Source organism: Wasmannia auropunctata, unplaced genomic scaffold, assembly GCF_000956235.1.
Source record: "Wasmannia auropunctata unplaced genomic scaffold, wasmannia.A_1.0 LD336026.1, whole genome shotgun sequence".
Lineage (NCBI taxonomy): Eukaryota > Metazoa > Arthropoda > Insecta > Hymenoptera > Formicidae > Wasmannia > Wasmannia auropunctata.
The window spans coordinates 3,162,046-3,181,063 of NW_012026864.1; the positions used below are offsets into that span (position 1 = coordinate 3,162,046).

A 19,018-nucleotide genomic window follows, 5' to 3' on the forward strand; every position below is an offset into this window, starting at 1 on the left:
TGCGCGGAATCCCATTACGTCTACATATATAACTATAAGAAGCAACGGTGCTTGGTAACCTTGAACCAATTATGTATAGCTGTACCAATTATTTCGCAAATCGGTCACTTTGCATTTCGGTGAGGCCGAATCGGCCCGAAGAGCTTTACGCTCTTACGTACGATGCCTCGTAAATAATGGTGTAGCAAGGAATGCGATTATCTACACGAGGGGATCACCGCGCGCGGTGAATTAACGAAACTGCAGCGCGCGACGGGCAGGCACCTAGCCGTTTTTCCTTATTACGCAAAATAACAGGTTGCCTCATGGCATCCAGTGGTTTACGAAATACCGATTTACATAAAAAAAAATTTAACGCTTTTACTTAGAAAATAAATAAATAAATAAATTGTACGAAATAAATTTCTGATTTTCTCGCTGCTGGAAGTAAAAGAGTTTTGGCTTTCAAAATTTTTTTTCGTAAAATAATGCGTGCGTATAAACGTGCACCCGCGCACGTCCGCGCGCAACCATCTGCGGAGCTATAACCATCGCCACGAGAGCGTGGCATCTAGGAATTTTATCGGGTTTATATCGCTATTTACATTCCCCTGAATCTCTAAACGCCGGCTTGAGATCTACGCGCCCCGTTAGCTTCTCCAACAAAAGGACGTCTTTCAAGGAGTTCCGCATATCCGGGCAGATGCAACTCTCGCACGATCCACGGCGGATAAAAGTCGCCGTGCCTCTCCATCAGCGCGGACCCGCGCGTCGCGACGTCCGTGTCGGGCGGCGCGACAACGCTCACCGCCGCGCACGTCCCGTATAAAACGCCATAAATTCTCGCGCGCGGCTCGACGCGCGTGTGTCCCCCACGGGAGAATCGGGCCGATTAGTCGACATTGAAAGTTGCCGAGCGGTACCCTAACGTTAACGGTGTCTCGAGCAATTAAGTCTGCCGCGCGCGCGCGCGCGCGCCTCCGGCTTGCGTGCCCTCACTCACTATATGCCAGGCGTGCGTAAACACGTGCGTACACGCGGCACCGTACACGTGTGTGCGCGCGCGCGCGCAAGCGCGCGGCTCGCTTAGCTCGCTTACTTACTTGTATACGACAATTACCCTTTAAATTGCCGGTGATCTTGCGGGGAAGAAAGTTCAGGGTGACGCACTCTTCTCTTTTTTCTCCCCCCCTCCCCCCCCCTCGTCTCTCTCTCCCCCTTCTTATTCTCTTCTTGTTCTTCTTCTTCTTCTTCTTCTTTCTTCTCTTCTCTTCTCTCGCTCGTCCTCTCAAGGATTCACTCCCTCTCGATCTATCTCTGTTACCGTCCGTGGCCGGTACGGAATAAGCGTGAGAAGAAATGCCTCACTCTCCGCGGGATACCCTAATACAAGCGGGATCGCGGCTGATTGTGAGATTTAGATACCGCGGCTGTGACGGTTGAACGGATTAATTATCGGCGAGCTTGGCGAACGCTCTTTTTTTTCTCTCTCTCTCTCGCGTCGAGAATGCTTCCTCAATTCTCCGAGTGTATTAGCGAATTCGTAACGCACGGACACCTCGGGACGAGGACGCTTCTAATTACGGTGATTATAATTGGAAATTGATCAATCTCGATCTCGAGAATCCGTTTGCGTAATATACGCAGGTACAGTTAGGATGCTCCAACTTATATTAATGGAGTTATTAATAACGCGTGTCTGTGTCATCGTCGACAATGACTAATAAAAAATAATTAGCATTAATATTAATAGCTAAGATATGTCAAAATAACTATTCATTTGTGTGAAAAAAAATTAATGAAACGTATATAAGCTCACCTCTCACATTAACTGAAATACATGCTTTTTTCTAAACATATATATAATATTATGTAAAAACGTATTATTTAAATGCATCGTTTATTTCCTTGCGGCGATTTTTTTCAATAAAGATAAAAGAAGCTAATGTGTGAGTGCAAAATAATTCTGAATATCCGTTAATTTAAAAAAAAAGTCATGATAATTTGTTAATATAATTGCGTTGAATGGTTCTACCGACCTGATTAAACGACACAGTTTATGTGCATTGCGTATGCATGCCGAAGATATTCATTCCCGACAACAAGCTGTTAACATTTCAAATGTATAATCTTCGCATAGATAATCAAATTATCTCGCATAATGGCTTCAATCTCTCAGCTGATCCCGCATATAGGTATTGATGCGGCGTGTCGCAGTAAAATCGCGTGGTTGCAAAGCTAATTACACAAATGAATTCCCATGTAATACAATGTGTCTAATAAGTTTATGCGCAGAATAAACATTATGCATAAATATACCATATGTGTGTATTTGTCCCATCTTGCATCTTATCGTTAGAAACTTTATTTTGAAGATACCAATACATTTCATTTACTTTCATTTGCAGAATTAATTTGTCACAATTATCTACAATGTATATACATGTATATAATGTATATACATGTATATAACATAATAATATATTCGATATTTCTTGATAATAATAATAGGTATACGAAATATTGTATATAAAATATAATAATGTTTATATCAAAATGTAGTTTGGTTTTAAGAAAATAAAATTTGTTTAACTTTTTGCGAACTACACTCGATCGAGAAAGTAAAGAAAGCATAAAATTACGAGATTTCAGAGATTCTTGCTGCGCCGCGATTATACGCTACGTCAATTGCATTACGTAATAGCTCACGTTCTATAGATGCACATATGTACATCGCCGGTACGAGCTGCGACCGGCGGAAGCCGTGTGCGTCACGGTGAAATCGCTGAGGCTTCCAGAGGACAGAGATCTACGATCCGCCGGACGAAAAACGAGGCGAGGCTTCCTCACATGCTCGCCCCGAGGACAGGGGAGCGTTGAACCGCGCGGAACGTCGACCTACCGCTATACGCCATGCGAGAAGTGTATGCAAACGGACAACAATTAGCCCTGAATCCATCCGCGGTGATATGGATTTGTCGACGAGAGGGGGCAACGGCGGAGATTTCTCCGCGTGGCATTGTGCCACCGGTAGCTACCGTCGTCAGGCTCTTCCCACGAAGAATCCGATCGGACACGCCTGCCCCGCCGGGGAGGCCTCCCCCCCCCTCCTCTCCGCGGTTGTAAATCACGATATACATAGGCAGGCACGACGACATCTCGTTCGTCGTTGACCTACCTATGCAAACGGTAACAGTCCCTTAAGAGGGCCGGCTCATGAAAGTGATTATGTAAAGCAGCGCATCTTTGAATCACAGATTCGAATTATCTCGACCCGCGCCGTGGTACCGTAGGTCACGCTCGCGGCCACGCATTACGTGGGCATAAGGCCCCGTGTATACCCTCCCCCGTCGTCCTTCCCCGTGGACGATAAAGATCGAGAGTACATATTTCCGTAATACGTGCTCCACGGAGATGCACGAGAGGAGCGGGGGCGGGATCACATCGCAATACTGCATGATCTACGACTGTTAAGAGAACATAAATAGCTGATAATGTAGCCGGCACGCGTATCAACGGGAAGAAGGACATTGCACGCTTTGTGATCTAAAACACTTATGATCTAGTAGAACGAATGGCTAAGAAGGTGAATCATCTTCCAAGAAAGTTGGAGAACTTATCTCCCGTCGTTAACCTTTGAAAGACCGGACGACGTTACAATGATGTTCTCCTCTAGTTTGGCGGATTACATCGTAACGGGACGTGTGTGTTACATTTTTTTTTTGTAGAGTAATATAAAGTTACGTGACGCAATAAGTCGTCGTGTAATTTTTGTCAATTCTAAATTTATATATATTTTTTTTTATGAAAAAAGTAATTCATACAAATGTATCAAGTATAATGCGGCTTAAAAGTTACTTTAAAAAAATGTCGAAAGTTGCGATAATAAAATAGATAACTGTGCTTATCTTTTATACACGCACGTAACTCGTGCGATACAGTTTTCGGACGCGCAATCCATAAAATGTATTGCTTCAGCTTCACATTGCACACCTCTCTTCGGAATCCGTATTTAAGTAAGACGTTTCCCTCGTTTCTCGAGTGGAATCACACAAGCCTTCCGTTATATTCGACTCCGTTTCATCGCTATTTACTTCGACGTAATTATGTCGACGATAATCGCGATCCAGATGGAAATTGTGCTTGAAATCTTCAAAAGCTGACCAGAACTCCGCGATCTTTTGGTCTATTCGCTTTATTAAATCATCGCGATGCCGCTGAACCTCGATTTTAACAAAATGCTCTATCCTACGCAGAAGCTTAGCGTTGTTCTCGTACGATGCCGTCATTTCGCAATTGGATTTGTGCGACTCGTCTCGTTTCTTCACAACCGTATCGTCGCGTTCGTACGCTTCGCATTTCTCTTTTCGTACGTCCGACAAATTGATTGCACTTTGCATTTCGGACCTGCAATCATATTTGGATTTGTAATGTAAATGTCGTGTGACTATAAATAATGTTGCCATAGGAAAAATATAACAGTTAAATGAGACTCTCGGGAAACCAAACTGATCAAATTTGAATAGAAAAATAGAGAAAACTGGTGAAATTATAAGATAATTACATATTTTAACCAAGAATTAGAGATTTGACCAAGAAATAAAATTAAGAAATTTACAGAAAGTAAGAGTTGATCGTTTGGTTTCCGCGTGCAGGCTCAAATGTCCGGTCAATCACCAGGCTCGAAATTGCTCGCGCAGCTCGATCAAATTGCTTTCGTGCAAGCTAATAACGTCCTCCTTAAGTCGCTTCTCCCACGCGTCGATTCGCCTTTGAAAGTCAAAGTAAGACTTCGCACTTCGCCTCTCCAAGGTCTCCAGATGTCGTTCGATATTATCGTACACTTTCCTCATGCAGCCCATCTCGTCGTGTATCCGCTGCCTCTCCGCCAATTGCCATCTGACTATTTGTGAGGAGATCCTCTTTTCGTGCTCATCCCGCCAAGTCAGCAGATCTCTCTGAAGAATTTCACATCTCCCGTGACTCTGGCATTTCTGCGGGCTCTGGTACCTCTTCAGGGCGACGATCTCCCTCTCGGCTTGGGACAATCTGCGCTTAAGCTGTTCCACGGTGGTCTTCAAGGACTTGTCACGGAGACCGATTTCTGCCTCGTCATTGTCGCCGGAAGCTTCCGCCTCTGGAACGCGCATTCTTGTGTGACATAACAGGTACACATATTCCCCGTTCACTTTAATATGCAATGATAACGCGGAATGTTGATAGAAAAACTGAGAAGTCCCGCGCGTTTTACGGACGCTTTAAGTTATTTATATATTCTCGTCTCTCTTCTACGCTTCAACTTTAAATTGTATTTTACAGTTTGCCGGCTTTTCTCTATTAATTCTTTTTTCCGCAGGATTTTCGGAAAGAGAAACCTTTAAATGCGTCTGGTTCGAAGCAACAGTAGCTGCCCGCGACTCTCCGTAGCCGATGATAATCCTGCTCCGTCCGTTCGTCCCCGGAGCTGCTATCCCCTGCCGAATCACTCTTCTTGTACTTTAAAGTGTCAAGTTCGTACATCGGATTGCCAATCGAATCTCATTCCTCTCTCAATTCGCAATGCACGTTTCTATTACCTTCCGATTTTCTCAACATCCTTGGGTAATCTTTATAGGGAGGCCTCGTCATCCGATAGCCATTTCCTTCCGATTCGCTAAAATTGATACATAGCGTGGATTCGGATTCCTCCTCAATGGGCGACAAACTACGAATTTCCTCAAAATTCTCTTCGCTTTTCCGCATATTTCCGATATTGTTCCTGACGCATTCGACAGCCTCTAGATTTTACAATTTTACATATCCGTCTCACATAAATAATCATTGATTATGCTAGTAAAAGAAGATAAACATACATTATTTCTCTTAGGCCCGGTTTCACAATTCGCGGTTAACTCGATTAATCGAAATTCAACTCCCTTTATCTTTTTCCAAACTAAGAATTAGAGAGAGATAAACAGTAAGTTGAACCGAGATTAAAGTTAATCTTACATTTGCGGAACCAGGCCTTAAGCATATAAAATAGAAAAATTTAAAAATCTAACATTAACTTGAAAAAAATATTTTAACAATTATTTAATACACGTTTTCTTTATGTAAAAGTTGATTATCTTATCATAAAACGATTTATTAAGATATAATTACGTTCTGCAAAAAATTAATTACCGAAATAATTACACTAGAAAACGCATTAGAAAATCAGTATGTTAAAACTCTACTATTATAATCTTATTCCACTGTAAGTAAAACTTATATAAGCAACTAAGCCAACCCATAGTTGTATCCCGCTCTTGATTCACAAAGGGTCGTCTCCTCCGACAGAAAAGTCTCTCTCTCTTCCTCTCTTCCAGTGACCTTCGTCGTGCGCGATACGCGAGAAGCGGAGAAGAAATCCGCGTCCGCGTCCTTTGGTTGCTCAATCGCGGGAAAAAGAAACGGGGCACGGGGAGGGTACCGCGCGGCGTAGAACGGCCAGGACGAACAGCAAGAACGAGCTTAATGGCGCTGTAACGCCGGCAGCGGGCAATTTTCAATTTCGCTGACTCGCGCGGAAGTGGCTTTCCCACCTCCGTGGCGGAATTGAGACGTCGCTACGAGTCACGGGGCACTTGGCACCACTGGATTTGACATGGACAGCTGGTCGCATTGGACACGTTAGGAACACCGTAAGGAAAAGGAGCGGGTTTCCCCGGATAGTCGCGCGGCACCAACCCTTTCACTGTCCTTAACATTCGTCCTTCTGCTCGAAATGAACTTGAAATTAAGATCTCGTAAAATTACAGGTATGTGGGATCGCGCGATCGCGTGTACCCCAGTACCTCCCTCGAGAGTAACGTCAAAGTTACGAGAAAGAAATGTTTGCAGAATTAACCGGATTATAGGCGTGATTCTAAACTCTTAATAAAATACATAAAAAGACTTATCCTTACATCCTGGCGTATATAATTTACTTCGTAATTATATATTTGAATTAGATACACGCTGTCCGTCACGGAAGTCTTACTTTTATTCTGTACGCGCACGATAACGATCTTAACGTTGCATCTCTCGCGAAGATCTTCAAGATCTTCTGATCGTTTGAAATAAATAATAGAAAGACACGTGCAGTTTGCAATAATTATTCGAAGATGCTTATCCGTTTACGTCAGACGTTATAAGGTTATTCGACTGCGCGCCGCGCGCCGGTTCTCGCGATGTTCGCTCCACACACGCGGAAATGGAGGAGAAGCGGCCGCTCGCTCGTTTGCTCGCGAGCAGCGAATGCGGATCGTTGCATGAAATTAAACGGGGGGAACGAAGCCACACACGAGTCGCATTATACGGCTCCGAGATAATCGGGTGCCGAAGCTCGCGCGCGAGCCCTTCCGCCTGATATCCTAGTTTCGCTCGCGCGCGAGGAGAGATCGGCCGGCCTCGCGGTGTGTGAGAACACCTGCGGCGAAGACAAGAGCGGCGAACACCAAGAGGCGGCGAGGAGGAAGGAAGCGTAACGAAGGCGCCGCTGCACGCGGGGAGGGCGAAAGAATGAAACGGGCAAGAACGGTAAGGAGCGAGGAGTCGCACGGTGTGTGTTATGGGCATAGCGGTCCTATATAGCGGTAGATAACCCGCAGATAACGCCGCTCATTTGCATAGGCAGGCGCATAAGTGTAAAGCAACGTGACGTTAATGAATTGCATGCGTAACGCGTGCAATCCGCGCGAGGGATATATAGGTGAAGAAAGCGCCGGTTCTTCTCTCGTGACGGATCGATCCTTTTACTCGCGGGAGCGAGAGGGTCGAGATTGCGTCACGCGTCTGTATAAGAGCATCGGAAATACTTATGCGCATAACTAACAGATGTAAAATGTAGATTTCTGATAGCTCTAATATTATATGTAATACAATAAAAATAAGTAATAAGAAAGATAGCGCGATGGAGCATTTTTTGATTACACGCACATATATCCTTATAAATTATGTAATGTATTATATTACCATAATATTATCGATAATATAATTAGATTAATATTAGATTATAATAAAATTATCAAATTATTATACAATTATAATATAATCTTTTGTATTGTAATTACTAGTTTTATGCATTAGCATATATTTGATAGAGCGAACACAAAAAATGTTGGCAATTATCGGAAACTTAAAATTAAAACTTTAAATATATTTCAAAATTTATCTGATGCGGCTATATAGTCAGGCGCACTCAGCATTACCGTGGACAAAGTTCCATGCAAATCGGAGAAATGGAAGCGACTTCGCTATTGTTTTATCAGTTCGGTGGAATGCCGATAACGGGGATCGTGGGACTGCTTGTTAGCAATCGCGAGAAAATCCATGGAAGTAGAGGAGAATTAACGAGCGTCACGCTAGGCGATTGTTGCCGTTATCCTGCAGTTGCATAACGATGCGATCGAAACAATATCGGGTTAAATGATCTACATACAAACGAACGTCTACTACGTTCACGATTGAGCTCAATTCGAAGCGTTAAATTTGAATTCTATTTGTTACTTCCATTTATTATTTCCGTTTATTACTTCTACTTTAGAACTAAACCACTTATATCGAGATGCACGCACAGTTGCTAGCACATTGTCATATCGCTATATGTTAATTGACTTATATATTCTTTGCAAAAATTGAAAATATCTGATCGTGGAATTAAAATTTCACTCATTTACAGCGAGGACGTTAATGCCGAAGTCACCTCGATAAAAATCTCTTTGGCGCGTAACGAGCACGTAAATCTCGTAATCGAGCGTGCTTATTATAAGCCTCGTGTTCACGATACCAGAAATCTGCTCCGAGATCTCAGACGGAGAAAGAATTAACAAATTGTATTTTAATAACTCGGCTACAATTGACCAATACGATCGGGGCAATTCTTTCCCCGCTCGCTTGGATCGCGAAGCGATTTCCAGCTATAGTCGTGGACACAAAGGCTTCATACCGAAATCGTAGCGCCTTCAAGTTCACCTGCCACGGAACGGACATCGGCATCCGGTTATTGCGCCGCACAATGGAGGTGAACGCGCGATGAACCACGCCGAAAGTGACTCATCTATTCCACCGCGCTCTCTTCGGTGCGGCCACCCTGATAGCGCGGATTGGCTTTGACGGCAGCCGGAGAGCCGCCTCCCGAGCCATTCGACTTACCTTGTCACCGACCTCGGGCAGCATGTCGTCGGGGAGAAAAACGCGTCGGCGACTAAAAAAGGAACGAGGGAGGAAAGGCGAGGAAAAAGAAACAGTCTACAATTAGCTCGGGCGAGCGCCCGCCGCCGCGCCGCGCCGCTCCGTGCGGCTCTCTTATCGCCACGCTGCGTCGGTAGCCGTCATTAATTAATTTTATACCAATTGTACATCCGTCCCTCTGCGCGCGAAAGAAGTAACCGCAGACGGCGAACTTGCCGCAAGGTTGACGTCGACTCTTCAACCTTGGTCGGTCTATTCTTTCAATAGCCTTCGACCACCGTCCAGCCGCGTCCCCCATCTCACTCTCGGTTTTCGTGGCCGGTTCTCAATTAAGTCCTCGTCCTCTCTCCCGCCGCGAGTGTTGGATTACCTTCGTAATTTCACCGTCATTCTTCGGCGATCGCGCGATTAACAGAGATTGTTACTATACTTGATCATAATGTTTGATTGATTGTTTGATCACAATCAAGTGTCCTTGTTACGCGTTAGGATAGCTACGTGGGACGCTACAGAATGATAATACATAACGATAAAAACTTAAACATATTATAATTTTAAATAATTAAATAGTGCCTATGCCAGCTGACACGGATGTTGGTGGATAATAATTTTTATTGTTACAATATATCTGCAGCCGCACACAAATTGCGCGCCGCATTTTTGTCGATCTTAAAACAGAGTTCTTACATAAAGGCGGAATTCATTATAACAAATTAAATTGACGAGCAATTTAATATTTGATGCCAATAAGCATCTATAAGAATCTCCTCCTCTCAAACCTGTGAAGAAATAATCATTACGAAAAATATCACCTTAGCCAGGACTCGAACGTGTAACAATAAAAATTATTATATATCAACATCCGGCTCGCATAGGCATTATTTAGTTATTTCTAACTTATTCACGGCCTTAGTTTCTTTAATTTGAACTCATAATTTTAATACACTATGTTCAACAAAAGAGTCGTTATTAATCGGTATTGATATTAAAATCGATATTAACCAATATTTGCTCGTTTTATCGTTCTCTCTCCATTACTTTCTTGCATATTATTTGATATCTATAAATATACCCATATATCCGTTGCGCCTTCTCGATCTATTCGCAAGACCAATGGCCGAGAGAGATACGTAACGGTGACAAGAACGCCGACGTCGACGGGACAGACTTCGACAACTTCATCTACGCGGCGTCGCGCACCGCCGCCGAATGGAGATGCAGCCGCGATAAATAAGTAATGATAAACGGTCAGCGCGCGGCTTTCCCGCTGACTCGTCAGGAACGCGTCGCGGACGGGAGAGGCAACGGAAGCCGCGCGGATATCCCCTCGAGAGTGTATTCACGGCGAAGAGCTAACAGTATCATACCGATGCGATACCGATGCGACTATCTCGCCGCGGCGGTACCCACGGCGCCGCGGCGCGGAGGAACAATCGAGCGAGTAGCGGCCGTGAAATCGCGATACGACGATACTTCGTGTCCGTATAGAATGATTAGAGAACGAGGAGGAGTGATTCTCACGAGACTCGCTTCATCAGCTGCCCCGTTCTTACCGTCTTTCTTTCTTTGGTCCCGCACTCAGGGCTATGGACATGTCCGGAGTAATCCAATTTTTCATTTCAGCAATTCTGATCATTTCGGTTATCACGATACGTGGGCGAATTTTCCTGTTGAAAGCTTAATTTGACGTTAAAGACAAAATGCGATCCGGCGAAGGATGTCATTATATTGTTTAATAAGTTTATTCGAGACCAATAAAAGATGCCTCGAAATCAATTTGCGCGGTGAAACTTCTAAGTACCTTACCTATCTTATTCCGCCGTTAGACAGATTGGATGATTGGCGAAGGTAATTAGGTAATTTACAACATATATTATATGCATTATGTAAAATATTATCCACACACACGCGCGGTAATGGACTGCGTTGTTTATTTCCAGAATACCGTTGAAAGTATCGTTATGTCCAGAAGATATTTCCGAAGAGACCTTCATATAATAATTTCGATCACGCAAATAGGATGTAATCAGGAAGGTGTTAAATGAGGTTGTTGATGAAGTTGTCGGAGGCGCGGATCGTTGTTGGGATACAACACACGCGTGCCTCACGGGTACGTGCCGCCTTTTAATGCAGACATTGGGTTGCGCGGATGGAAGAAATGCAGACGCACGTTTTTCCGTACATATACGTACGGTGGACGGGTATCACGTGTGTGTGTGTGTGTGTGTGTGTGTGTGTGTGTATGTGCGCGCGATGCATAGTTCCCTTCCGCAATTTATGCGGAATGCAGTCTCGGGGCGCCACGGAGCCCTTACACACAATGAGAAAACGCCGAGAAGAAACCGCGAGATCCTACGTGCTTTCATTAACAGCATTAAATGAGCGCGTGCGATTTGATTGTATAACGGGCCATTTAACTATCTAAATATTGCGCGAAAGCGATGCGGTAAAACGGGATCTCTTGTGCAGTTTCGCTGGTCGCGCGCTAACTCGAAATGCAAATTATTATTAAGTAGACAATAATTCTGTTGTTAAGTGGATATAATATTTCTTGTTTATACGTGTACATAATAGTTATGCATTTGTAATATATAAATATTAATTACATTGTATTTGTATAAACTACAATCGTGTGCCTGTGATACAACCGTTTTTCAGTCTCTGAAATAACAAACCGCACGCTGTAAAATATACACATGTCGTTATTATGTCGCACATATCGCCACATCAATGTAATTGTCTGAAAATAATAGTTTTTAAATTGTATCACAGTTTTTCGCCATGAACAAATAAAGAACGTGAGCAATTTACAAATCCTATAATCGCTAACTCACTTAACGATAATTCTCAAGAACCACCCACTTGATTATAGAATAAAATGTTTATACATTACGTTTACGCAAGATAAATATCACGAAATAGATAACGTAAACGTGCGATGCGCTTCATCTTCTCCTAATTCACGTGTTGCATGTCTAAGAGCATTTAAGACACAAGTCTAAAAGCATTTCTGCCATGTAATTAATCATCCACAATCGGAGGCAGATCACGATAAAATACATTTAATTACAGCTACAAAAAGTTCACGCTATGTTTGCACGTTTTCCTGTGTTTTTTTAAAGGGGGGGGGGGAGATGAAAATTTACGGGCGTGTGAGTTTACTCAGTTTACTTACGCCGGTACATTTTATTGCACCGATCGACGGAGGTGGCGAGGTCCTGAGATCTGCGATAAAGTCGCGTCCACGCACGTGGAGAGGCGCGGGATGGAGGGGCATGAGCATGTGGGTGAAGGCTGGAGGGCTCTCCAGGATATGTCGAAAGTGAAACTCAAGGTCTCATGCAGTCTTTCGTTGTGTGATGCATGTATATGCATGACCATTGTCCGCCCTCATACGAGTTCGATCGCAGCTCGCGATAAGCCTCGATTCAGGTCCTTGGAGAGCCTCCAGTTCGGCTCTGCTAAACGATCGTTGGGGCCTCGTAGATGGAGACGTTATTACGGAGACGGATCGCAAGAAGTGAAACTCGTCTTCTGCTCAAATCCACCTCCAATCTCTCAAGATCAGCGTAACTTACACCGCGTGCTTGCTTGTACTCGGTATGAAACACGTAAGAAGCATGCATGCTGAAATATTTAATTAGTAGGATTTAATAAGGTAAAATATGTACGGGAGATAATAAAGAAACGTAGCATCATATGTAAGTAAATAAAACTAGGTGAGAGATAAAAATCTTATATTTCCTTTTTTTTTTTCAAAATAGATTGATGCTAATGTTTGAAATATTACGGTCTATGTTTAGAACACGTGTATAACAATGTTGGCGCGCTAACAAGTTGAGATTTTTATAGTATATATAACGTTTTATTATATGCTAACGTTTAACAATTATATGCTAATAACGTAATCGTTATAAACGCGTTGGACTATAATATGGACTATATTTCAAGCAGCATCAATCCATTTTGAAAAGAAGAAAATACGTTTTTTATTTACATACCTAAATATTTTACGTTTCTTTATTATTTCCGAATACTAGCCTATATGAAATTATTCTCTATTATGATTTTTCAATATTATATTAATAATGTGTTTAAGATTTCATTCTGGAATAAAAGTATACTTACACAAAGTGAAACATATCAAATTAATAATCGGTGCTAAGCAGCCATACTGAAGTAAGACAGGGAACATGAAATTACCAATCATGGATCCCACTCTTCCTATTATCATTTCTGTGCTTACTGCCATAGCTCTGAAAAAATTAAAAGATCGATCATGCATATATTAATCACTTGTCGCTTTGTGCAAGTCAATAGTAATTATTAATTTGTGAGTTTAAATAACATACCTCAAAGACGTGGGGAAAAGTAAAACGGTTGCGCCGACCAGAATGTTGAAACTCTTACTTAATAATCCGACGTATAAACACGTGAGCACAAGGGTGGTTAACGTATTTGTAGACCAGATTAAAGCTATCAGACACAAAAGCGAGCATCCGTAGTCGATAACTGCATTTGAAAGAAGTGGAAAGGTATAAAATATTAGTACTTCCTATTTTTTCTGTAGCATGAAAACACTTTCGGTGTAAAAAACAAAAGAATAACACTAAAAAAACTTACATAATAAATATTTGTGTTGCAGAAAATGAACAAAGACGCTGGCGGCCAATATAAAGATACTAGAAGTGCTCGATACAATAATTGTGTCGATGTACATTGTATCGGATATAAGAATCTGAAAAAAATCAACTTATTAACTTATCAATTTATTTAAAAAATATTAATATCACTTAATTGTAAAGATTTCGTTGATTGTTTGTTCCGCGCGGACGTGTATTTTACGTAGCAAAATATTAGAATAAATGCAAATGAACAAATAAATGCATAAAATGTACTAATATACTTCTAATACTAATATCTTATAATTATTATCTTACATTTTCGCAAGTTGATATTTCTTCCAATGCAACAGTTCTATTTGCATTAATAGACGTCGAAATATCCAGTATTTCGCAGAAGGTAGGATTAGTTACGTTCGTATCAAGACTGTAAAAATTGTCTATCGTCGCAAAAAGTTGTGGCTGCCAAAGGCGAAGGGTATTTAAACTGTAAATGTAAAAACATATATTAACATATAAAAGTCACAGTAAAGTCTGGTAAACCATTTAGATGTATTAATGTATTATTAAACCGTATATTAAATAAAACCGTTTATTAGAGAATAAATTTGAGAGAGAGAGAGAGAGAGAGAGAGAGAGAGAGAGAGAGTGTGTGTGTGTGTGTGTGTGTGTGTGTGTGTGTGTGTGTGTGTGTGTGTGTGTGTGTGCGCAGCCACATAATCCTTAAATAATCCTTATTTAAATAATTTATAAATGAATATTTCTTTGATCTCTTTTTAATTCAATGTGATAATTCCGCTATAATTTTATAGCTTTGTATTTTATTCAAATACATGGATTACGGAAAGATAAAAAGTTTGCATACAATATGTATCGTTCGCGTAGACATGGGTATTTTATAAAAATGGACTCTTTATAATCAAAAATAACGACAACAAAAATTGCAATGTTAAATCTGAAAATCGTCTCACTTATTTTGATTGTTATCAACGCAATGATCTACATTAATGGAAAATTTTCACTGAGTTCGATAATACCTCTGACTATAAAGATTTAATCGCAAACTGCACAATTGCACAATTAAACCGATAAACAGCGCGTTTTTATTTTTGTTACCGCTATCGGCCTGACGTCCCTTAATTTAGTAGAAGATTTTGCTTGAAGATTTAGTAGAAGATTCAGTAGAAGATTTAGTAGAAGATTTGATACTTCTGAACCGAGGACGATGTGTATTCAGTTTTATGTTTGTCTCGACGGCTTGACATCCTTGAATTTAGTAGAAGAATTTAGTAGAACACGTGATACATAGCAGGTACATATAGTATCCCGGGGCGATATGTATCCACAGATAATGAGAATATATCTCAGTTAACAGAAATATGAAGAAACAGATGTGTGTGATATCTTCCGCGCTGATAAGGTCGTAAATTCTCTGTCATTCAATCATCAACGCGGCATTTATATGACTAACCGAGATCCCGCTTTTTTACGACGAGTCATCTACCTTATTGTATCTTGTGCAAAAAGCGTGATTCTACGGGAGCATTATACGGATACTTGCACGAATATTATCGCTATTACCGCGCGCTACTCGCCATTCTGATAACTCCAAGATTTACGACCGCAAACCTCATGATTCGCGGCAAATTATTGTGTAGCTAATAAGAAGAAAAATTGACATTTTGATACTGCCATCCATTATTGTAAACAATCTATTTTTGGTTAAAATTCAGAGCATGAAAGTACGGCAAATAATGCCGTACTTTTATACTCTGGATTTTAACCAAAAATTTAGAGCAATTAGCGATTCGCGCACGAGAAAAAGTAAATAATAAAATGCTTACCCCAACATCATACAAAATTGTATAACCACAAATAATATGATACGCGACAAATGTGGATTCAAGAAAATGGGTTTCATCTGCTGAATTCCGTTCTTTAAACTCGCTTTTGTACTGTTGTCACATTTTGATTGCTCCGCAGTTATACTGTTTAAATTTACATCACTTAAGGCGCGTATCTAAAAATAAAAAAAAATGTATAAAAATACTTATATCTTTGTGGTTTATAAATCATCTAAGTAATTTTATATTAAATATTATGATCATAATTATATTTACAGGATAGTTATCTTTAGGCAGGCCAGTGTTCATGTTGTAAATCGTCTTGAAAACTTCAAGGGCATCTTCGTTACGATTTTGCGTCATCAGAAATTTAGGACTCTCCGGGAAGAAAGAGATGCAAACGACGCCTATCAACGACGATACTCCACAGAGGGACAGAAAGATCCTCCAGGAATTATAGACGAAGGCACCGTCCCAAAGAACAATTGACCACGGCTGAGGAACCACTAGCCAAGCTAACGCTAACGACAAATGCATGCATTAAATATTATTTTTATGAAAAATTAGATTTATTAAGATTGTCCGAAAAAAAAATTTTTATATATAAGAACATACATAAATATGTAAAATATATATATAAACTTAAATAAATATATATGATATATATTCAAAATATGCTCATATATATGTATATATATATATGTCCATACTAATTTCTTTCTTTTGTGAAATTTCTATATGACGCAAGAAAAGTAATAATAATGAAGAGACATAGAAAATAATTTAAAAAATAATTTTTGCTTAAGTAGTTTCTTTTACAAAAAGTTAAAATCATGCATACATAATCATACATGTATATAATTAAAAATATATATACGATTATATATAGGTAATTATTTCTCATTCTTTTAACTTGACATCTTATAAAAGAATGTGAAAATTAATTTTTAATTATTTTTTATGTCCCCTCATTATTATTATTGCTCTTCTTGCACCAAATATAAATTTTCACGAAAAAAAGAAACTAACAATAAGTAAGAAAACTAATAAAGAAAGAAATTAATATGGACATATATGGGTACATTTTATATATAATGATATTGTATATTTATTTATGCCTATGTATTTTTATATATATTCTTATAATGTAAAACATTTTTTCCCAAGTGCTATCGATAATACAATTCAACACTTATTTAGAATTTAAATAAACAAAATGTTTTTCAATGGACTTTTGGTCGCTAAAAACAAATCCAACAGCGAAATTGTTTTATCGTCATATCACGTCAAGTTTTCAAAAAAATTAACATTAAATGTAATAAAATTGACGTTTTTGGCCACATTTACTATTTTTCTGCAATCAAAAATAATTTTTTATTTTTAATTTTATTTACGCCACTTTAAAGTGCTATATTTTTTTATATTAAAAATTTATATTTATTACGGTATGATTATTATTTTCCATTGAGTCATAAAAGTTTTAGTAAAGACAAGGATAAGGACTAACTATTTTCGTTGGATTTGTTTTTAGTGAACGAAAGTTTATCAGAAAACACTTTGTTTCAAGTCCCCCAAAAAAGATCTATTTTTATATAACTGTAATTGTTTACATAATCGATTTTCAATAGTAAATAAACGCCAAAATATTTTACCTGCATTAAATATATTTCCAAACGAAACCGAGAAGCCAACGAGAATTGGTATCTTCGTTCTACCGCTGGCGCCATAAAATTCCGCACAGTATGCCATAAGAGAGGCATATGGACCGCTCACACTAATAAATTGGTTGTTAACTTCTTTTATTATGAGATAAAAATGTACAATAAATATATAAAATTATGATATTATGTGTATGTTAAGATAAAATATACTTGTGTTGTGTGTGTGTTATTTTTTGTTTGAATAGCTGCGTGTATGTTATTGAACTTAATATATTAATGTAATATTTTTCTCACATAAGGCCACTGAGAAATTTGAAGAATAGAAGCGTCTCAAAGTTCTGCGAAAATCCTGCGAATACATTGCAGATACCATCGGCCATGTAGCCATATAATATAACTTTCTTTCTTCCTTTAACGTCAGCAAGAAATCCCCATACAAAACCGCTCAACACCATACCTAGTATGAGTTTGGATATAGATAAACTAATTGTAAGTGTAAGATATATTTATTATATTGCTTTTTTTTATATTTTTATCTTATTATATTTTAGTATTTAATTATAAAAATTACGCTCGTATGCATAAAATAATATCTTTAAAAAAGTAATAAGAAGATTAATAAATGAGCAAAAATTAAGATGTTAAATTACTCAATTTATTCAAAATAATGCATGTGGTGATCATAGCGCACGTCTGCTTTCTGTTATACCAAAGATCCAAGTTCAAATCAATCTAGAACATATTGGATTGTTTTCAATCACCAACCTTTCGAAAGGCACAATAATGTCGGGAATATTAATGCCAAAACAGTCATCATGGAAATTGTATACAAAGGGAGCAGCATTGCCACAGACAATTCGTGCGCTTCCGAGTGATTGCATAAAATGGAGACAATCTTCAGTAATGAAGGACTGACTTGAAAGAAAGATTCAAAATGAATAGCAACGAAATAAGACGTTGCGAGTTATTGTGTGAAGATTGTTTGATAAAGATTGTGTCACAAAAATCTCGCAACCTGCAATCTCGTTAACATTTATTTTGGATAAAATTGAATAATCTAACACTCTAATTTTTGTTCGTTTATTGACCTTATTACTTTTTTAGATATTATTTTAATATCGCTTGAAATAACGTTAGCGTGTCTTGAGATAAATGCATAAAAATAATTTCGAACGCCGCATTGCACTTACCCACGTAGATACCAGCATTCAAGAGCCCTTTATCGAACAGCGACAATCCTAAATCGCATTCCGCCGGTGCGAGTATCATCGACATATTTGCCGTATCTATACTCGATGCCCAGGAGACCGGGATAATCGCAAGAATCAGGAGATATTGAAACTTCCCGGTCCCGGCGACAGTAATCGCCGTTTCGAAATCCGCAATTTTCGCATTTGGTACATCTTCGATTATAACTACGGAAATAATATATAATTAGATCATTATTGCATATACACACTTATTTTATATGTATATTTATATCTCAGTTCTACTGCTCTTGTCAGAGCATGATGATCTCTCCTCATTTCTGCTATGTGCGCTATTTACATTTTTACGCAGATATACGGGACCTACAGTTTAACGCCGGTTCCAAACGGCGGCAATTTTTTAAAAAGAAGTATATATATATATATATATATAATATACAAATTTGCTCTAAATAAATAAGTAATAAATAAATTCTAAATAATTACACTAGTTTACAACAAAAAATTATTTT

General features: G+C 39.4%; 2 protein-coding genes across 7 annotated transcripts in view; both read right to left on the reverse strand.

The window, feature by feature from the left end:
- Window positions 1–3,747: 3,747 nt before the first annotated feature.
- Window positions 3,748–7,280, reverse strand: LOC105452875. 6 transcript variants are annotated; one of them, XM_011694400.1, is made up of 6 exons: window positions 6,980–7,280; window positions 6,248–6,715; window positions 5,545–5,756; window positions 5,355–5,475; window positions 4,657–5,116; window positions 3,748–4,386 (listed from the first exon to the last, which is right to left on the reverse strand). In XM_011694400.1, the coding sequence occupies exons 2-6, from the start codon at window positions 6,249–6,251 to the stop codon at window positions 3,960–3,962; spliced, it is 1,224 nt and encodes a 407-aa protein (XP_011692702.1). In that variant the 5' UTR covers window positions 6,252–6,715; window positions 6,980–7,280; the 3' UTR covers window positions 3,748–3,959. The 6 variants fall into 6 exon arrangements, with proteins under 6 accessions (XP_011692702.1, XP_011692705.1, XP_011692704.1 ...); XM_011694403.1 differs by having other exon boundaries at window positions 6,248–6,718; XM_011694402.1 differs by having other exon boundaries at window positions 6,248–6,729.
- A 4,414-nt stretch (window positions 7,281–11,694) lies between these two features.
- The window catches only part of LOC105452876 (synaptic vesicle glycoprotein 2B-like), an 8,035-nt gene continuing 711 nt past the window's right edge, over window positions 11,695–19,018 (reverse strand). The window contains exons 2-11 of the mRNA XM_011694406.1: window positions 18,489–18,713; window positions 17,593–17,755; window positions 17,290–17,411; window positions 15,914–16,158; window positions 15,638–15,813; window positions 14,112–14,280; window positions 13,795–13,909; window positions 13,524–13,683; window positions 13,300–13,427; window positions 11,695–12,798 (exon numbers count right to left, since the gene is read on the reverse strand). Coding sequence (XP_011692708.1) covers window positions 12,746–12,798; window positions 13,300–13,427; window positions 13,524–13,683; window positions 13,795–13,909; window positions 14,112–14,280; window positions 15,638–15,813; window positions 15,914–16,158; window positions 17,290–17,411; window positions 17,593–17,755; window positions 18,489–18,713 — 1,556 coding nt within the window. The 3' untranslated portion in view covers window positions 11,695–12,745. The remainder of the gene's footprint in view (window positions 12,799–13,299; window positions 13,428–13,523; window positions 13,684–13,794; window positions 13,910–14,111; window positions 14,281–15,637; window positions 15,814–15,913; window positions 16,159–17,289; window positions 17,412–17,592; window positions 17,756–18,488; window positions 18,714–19,018) is intronic.

Excerpts from the sequence above, each read along its gene's own strand:
- LOC105452875 (XM_011694400.1), bottom strand. Across the intron at positions 5,476-5,544 it reads AATCGGAAGGTAATAGAAAC|TACAAGAAGAGTGATTCGGC; the intron begins GTGCATTGCGAA and ends GACACTTTAAAG. Across the intron at positions 5,117-5,354 it reads CGAACCAGACGCATTTAAAG|AGGCGGAAGCTTCCGGCGAC; the intron begins GTTTCTCTTTCC and ends TGCGCGTTCCAG.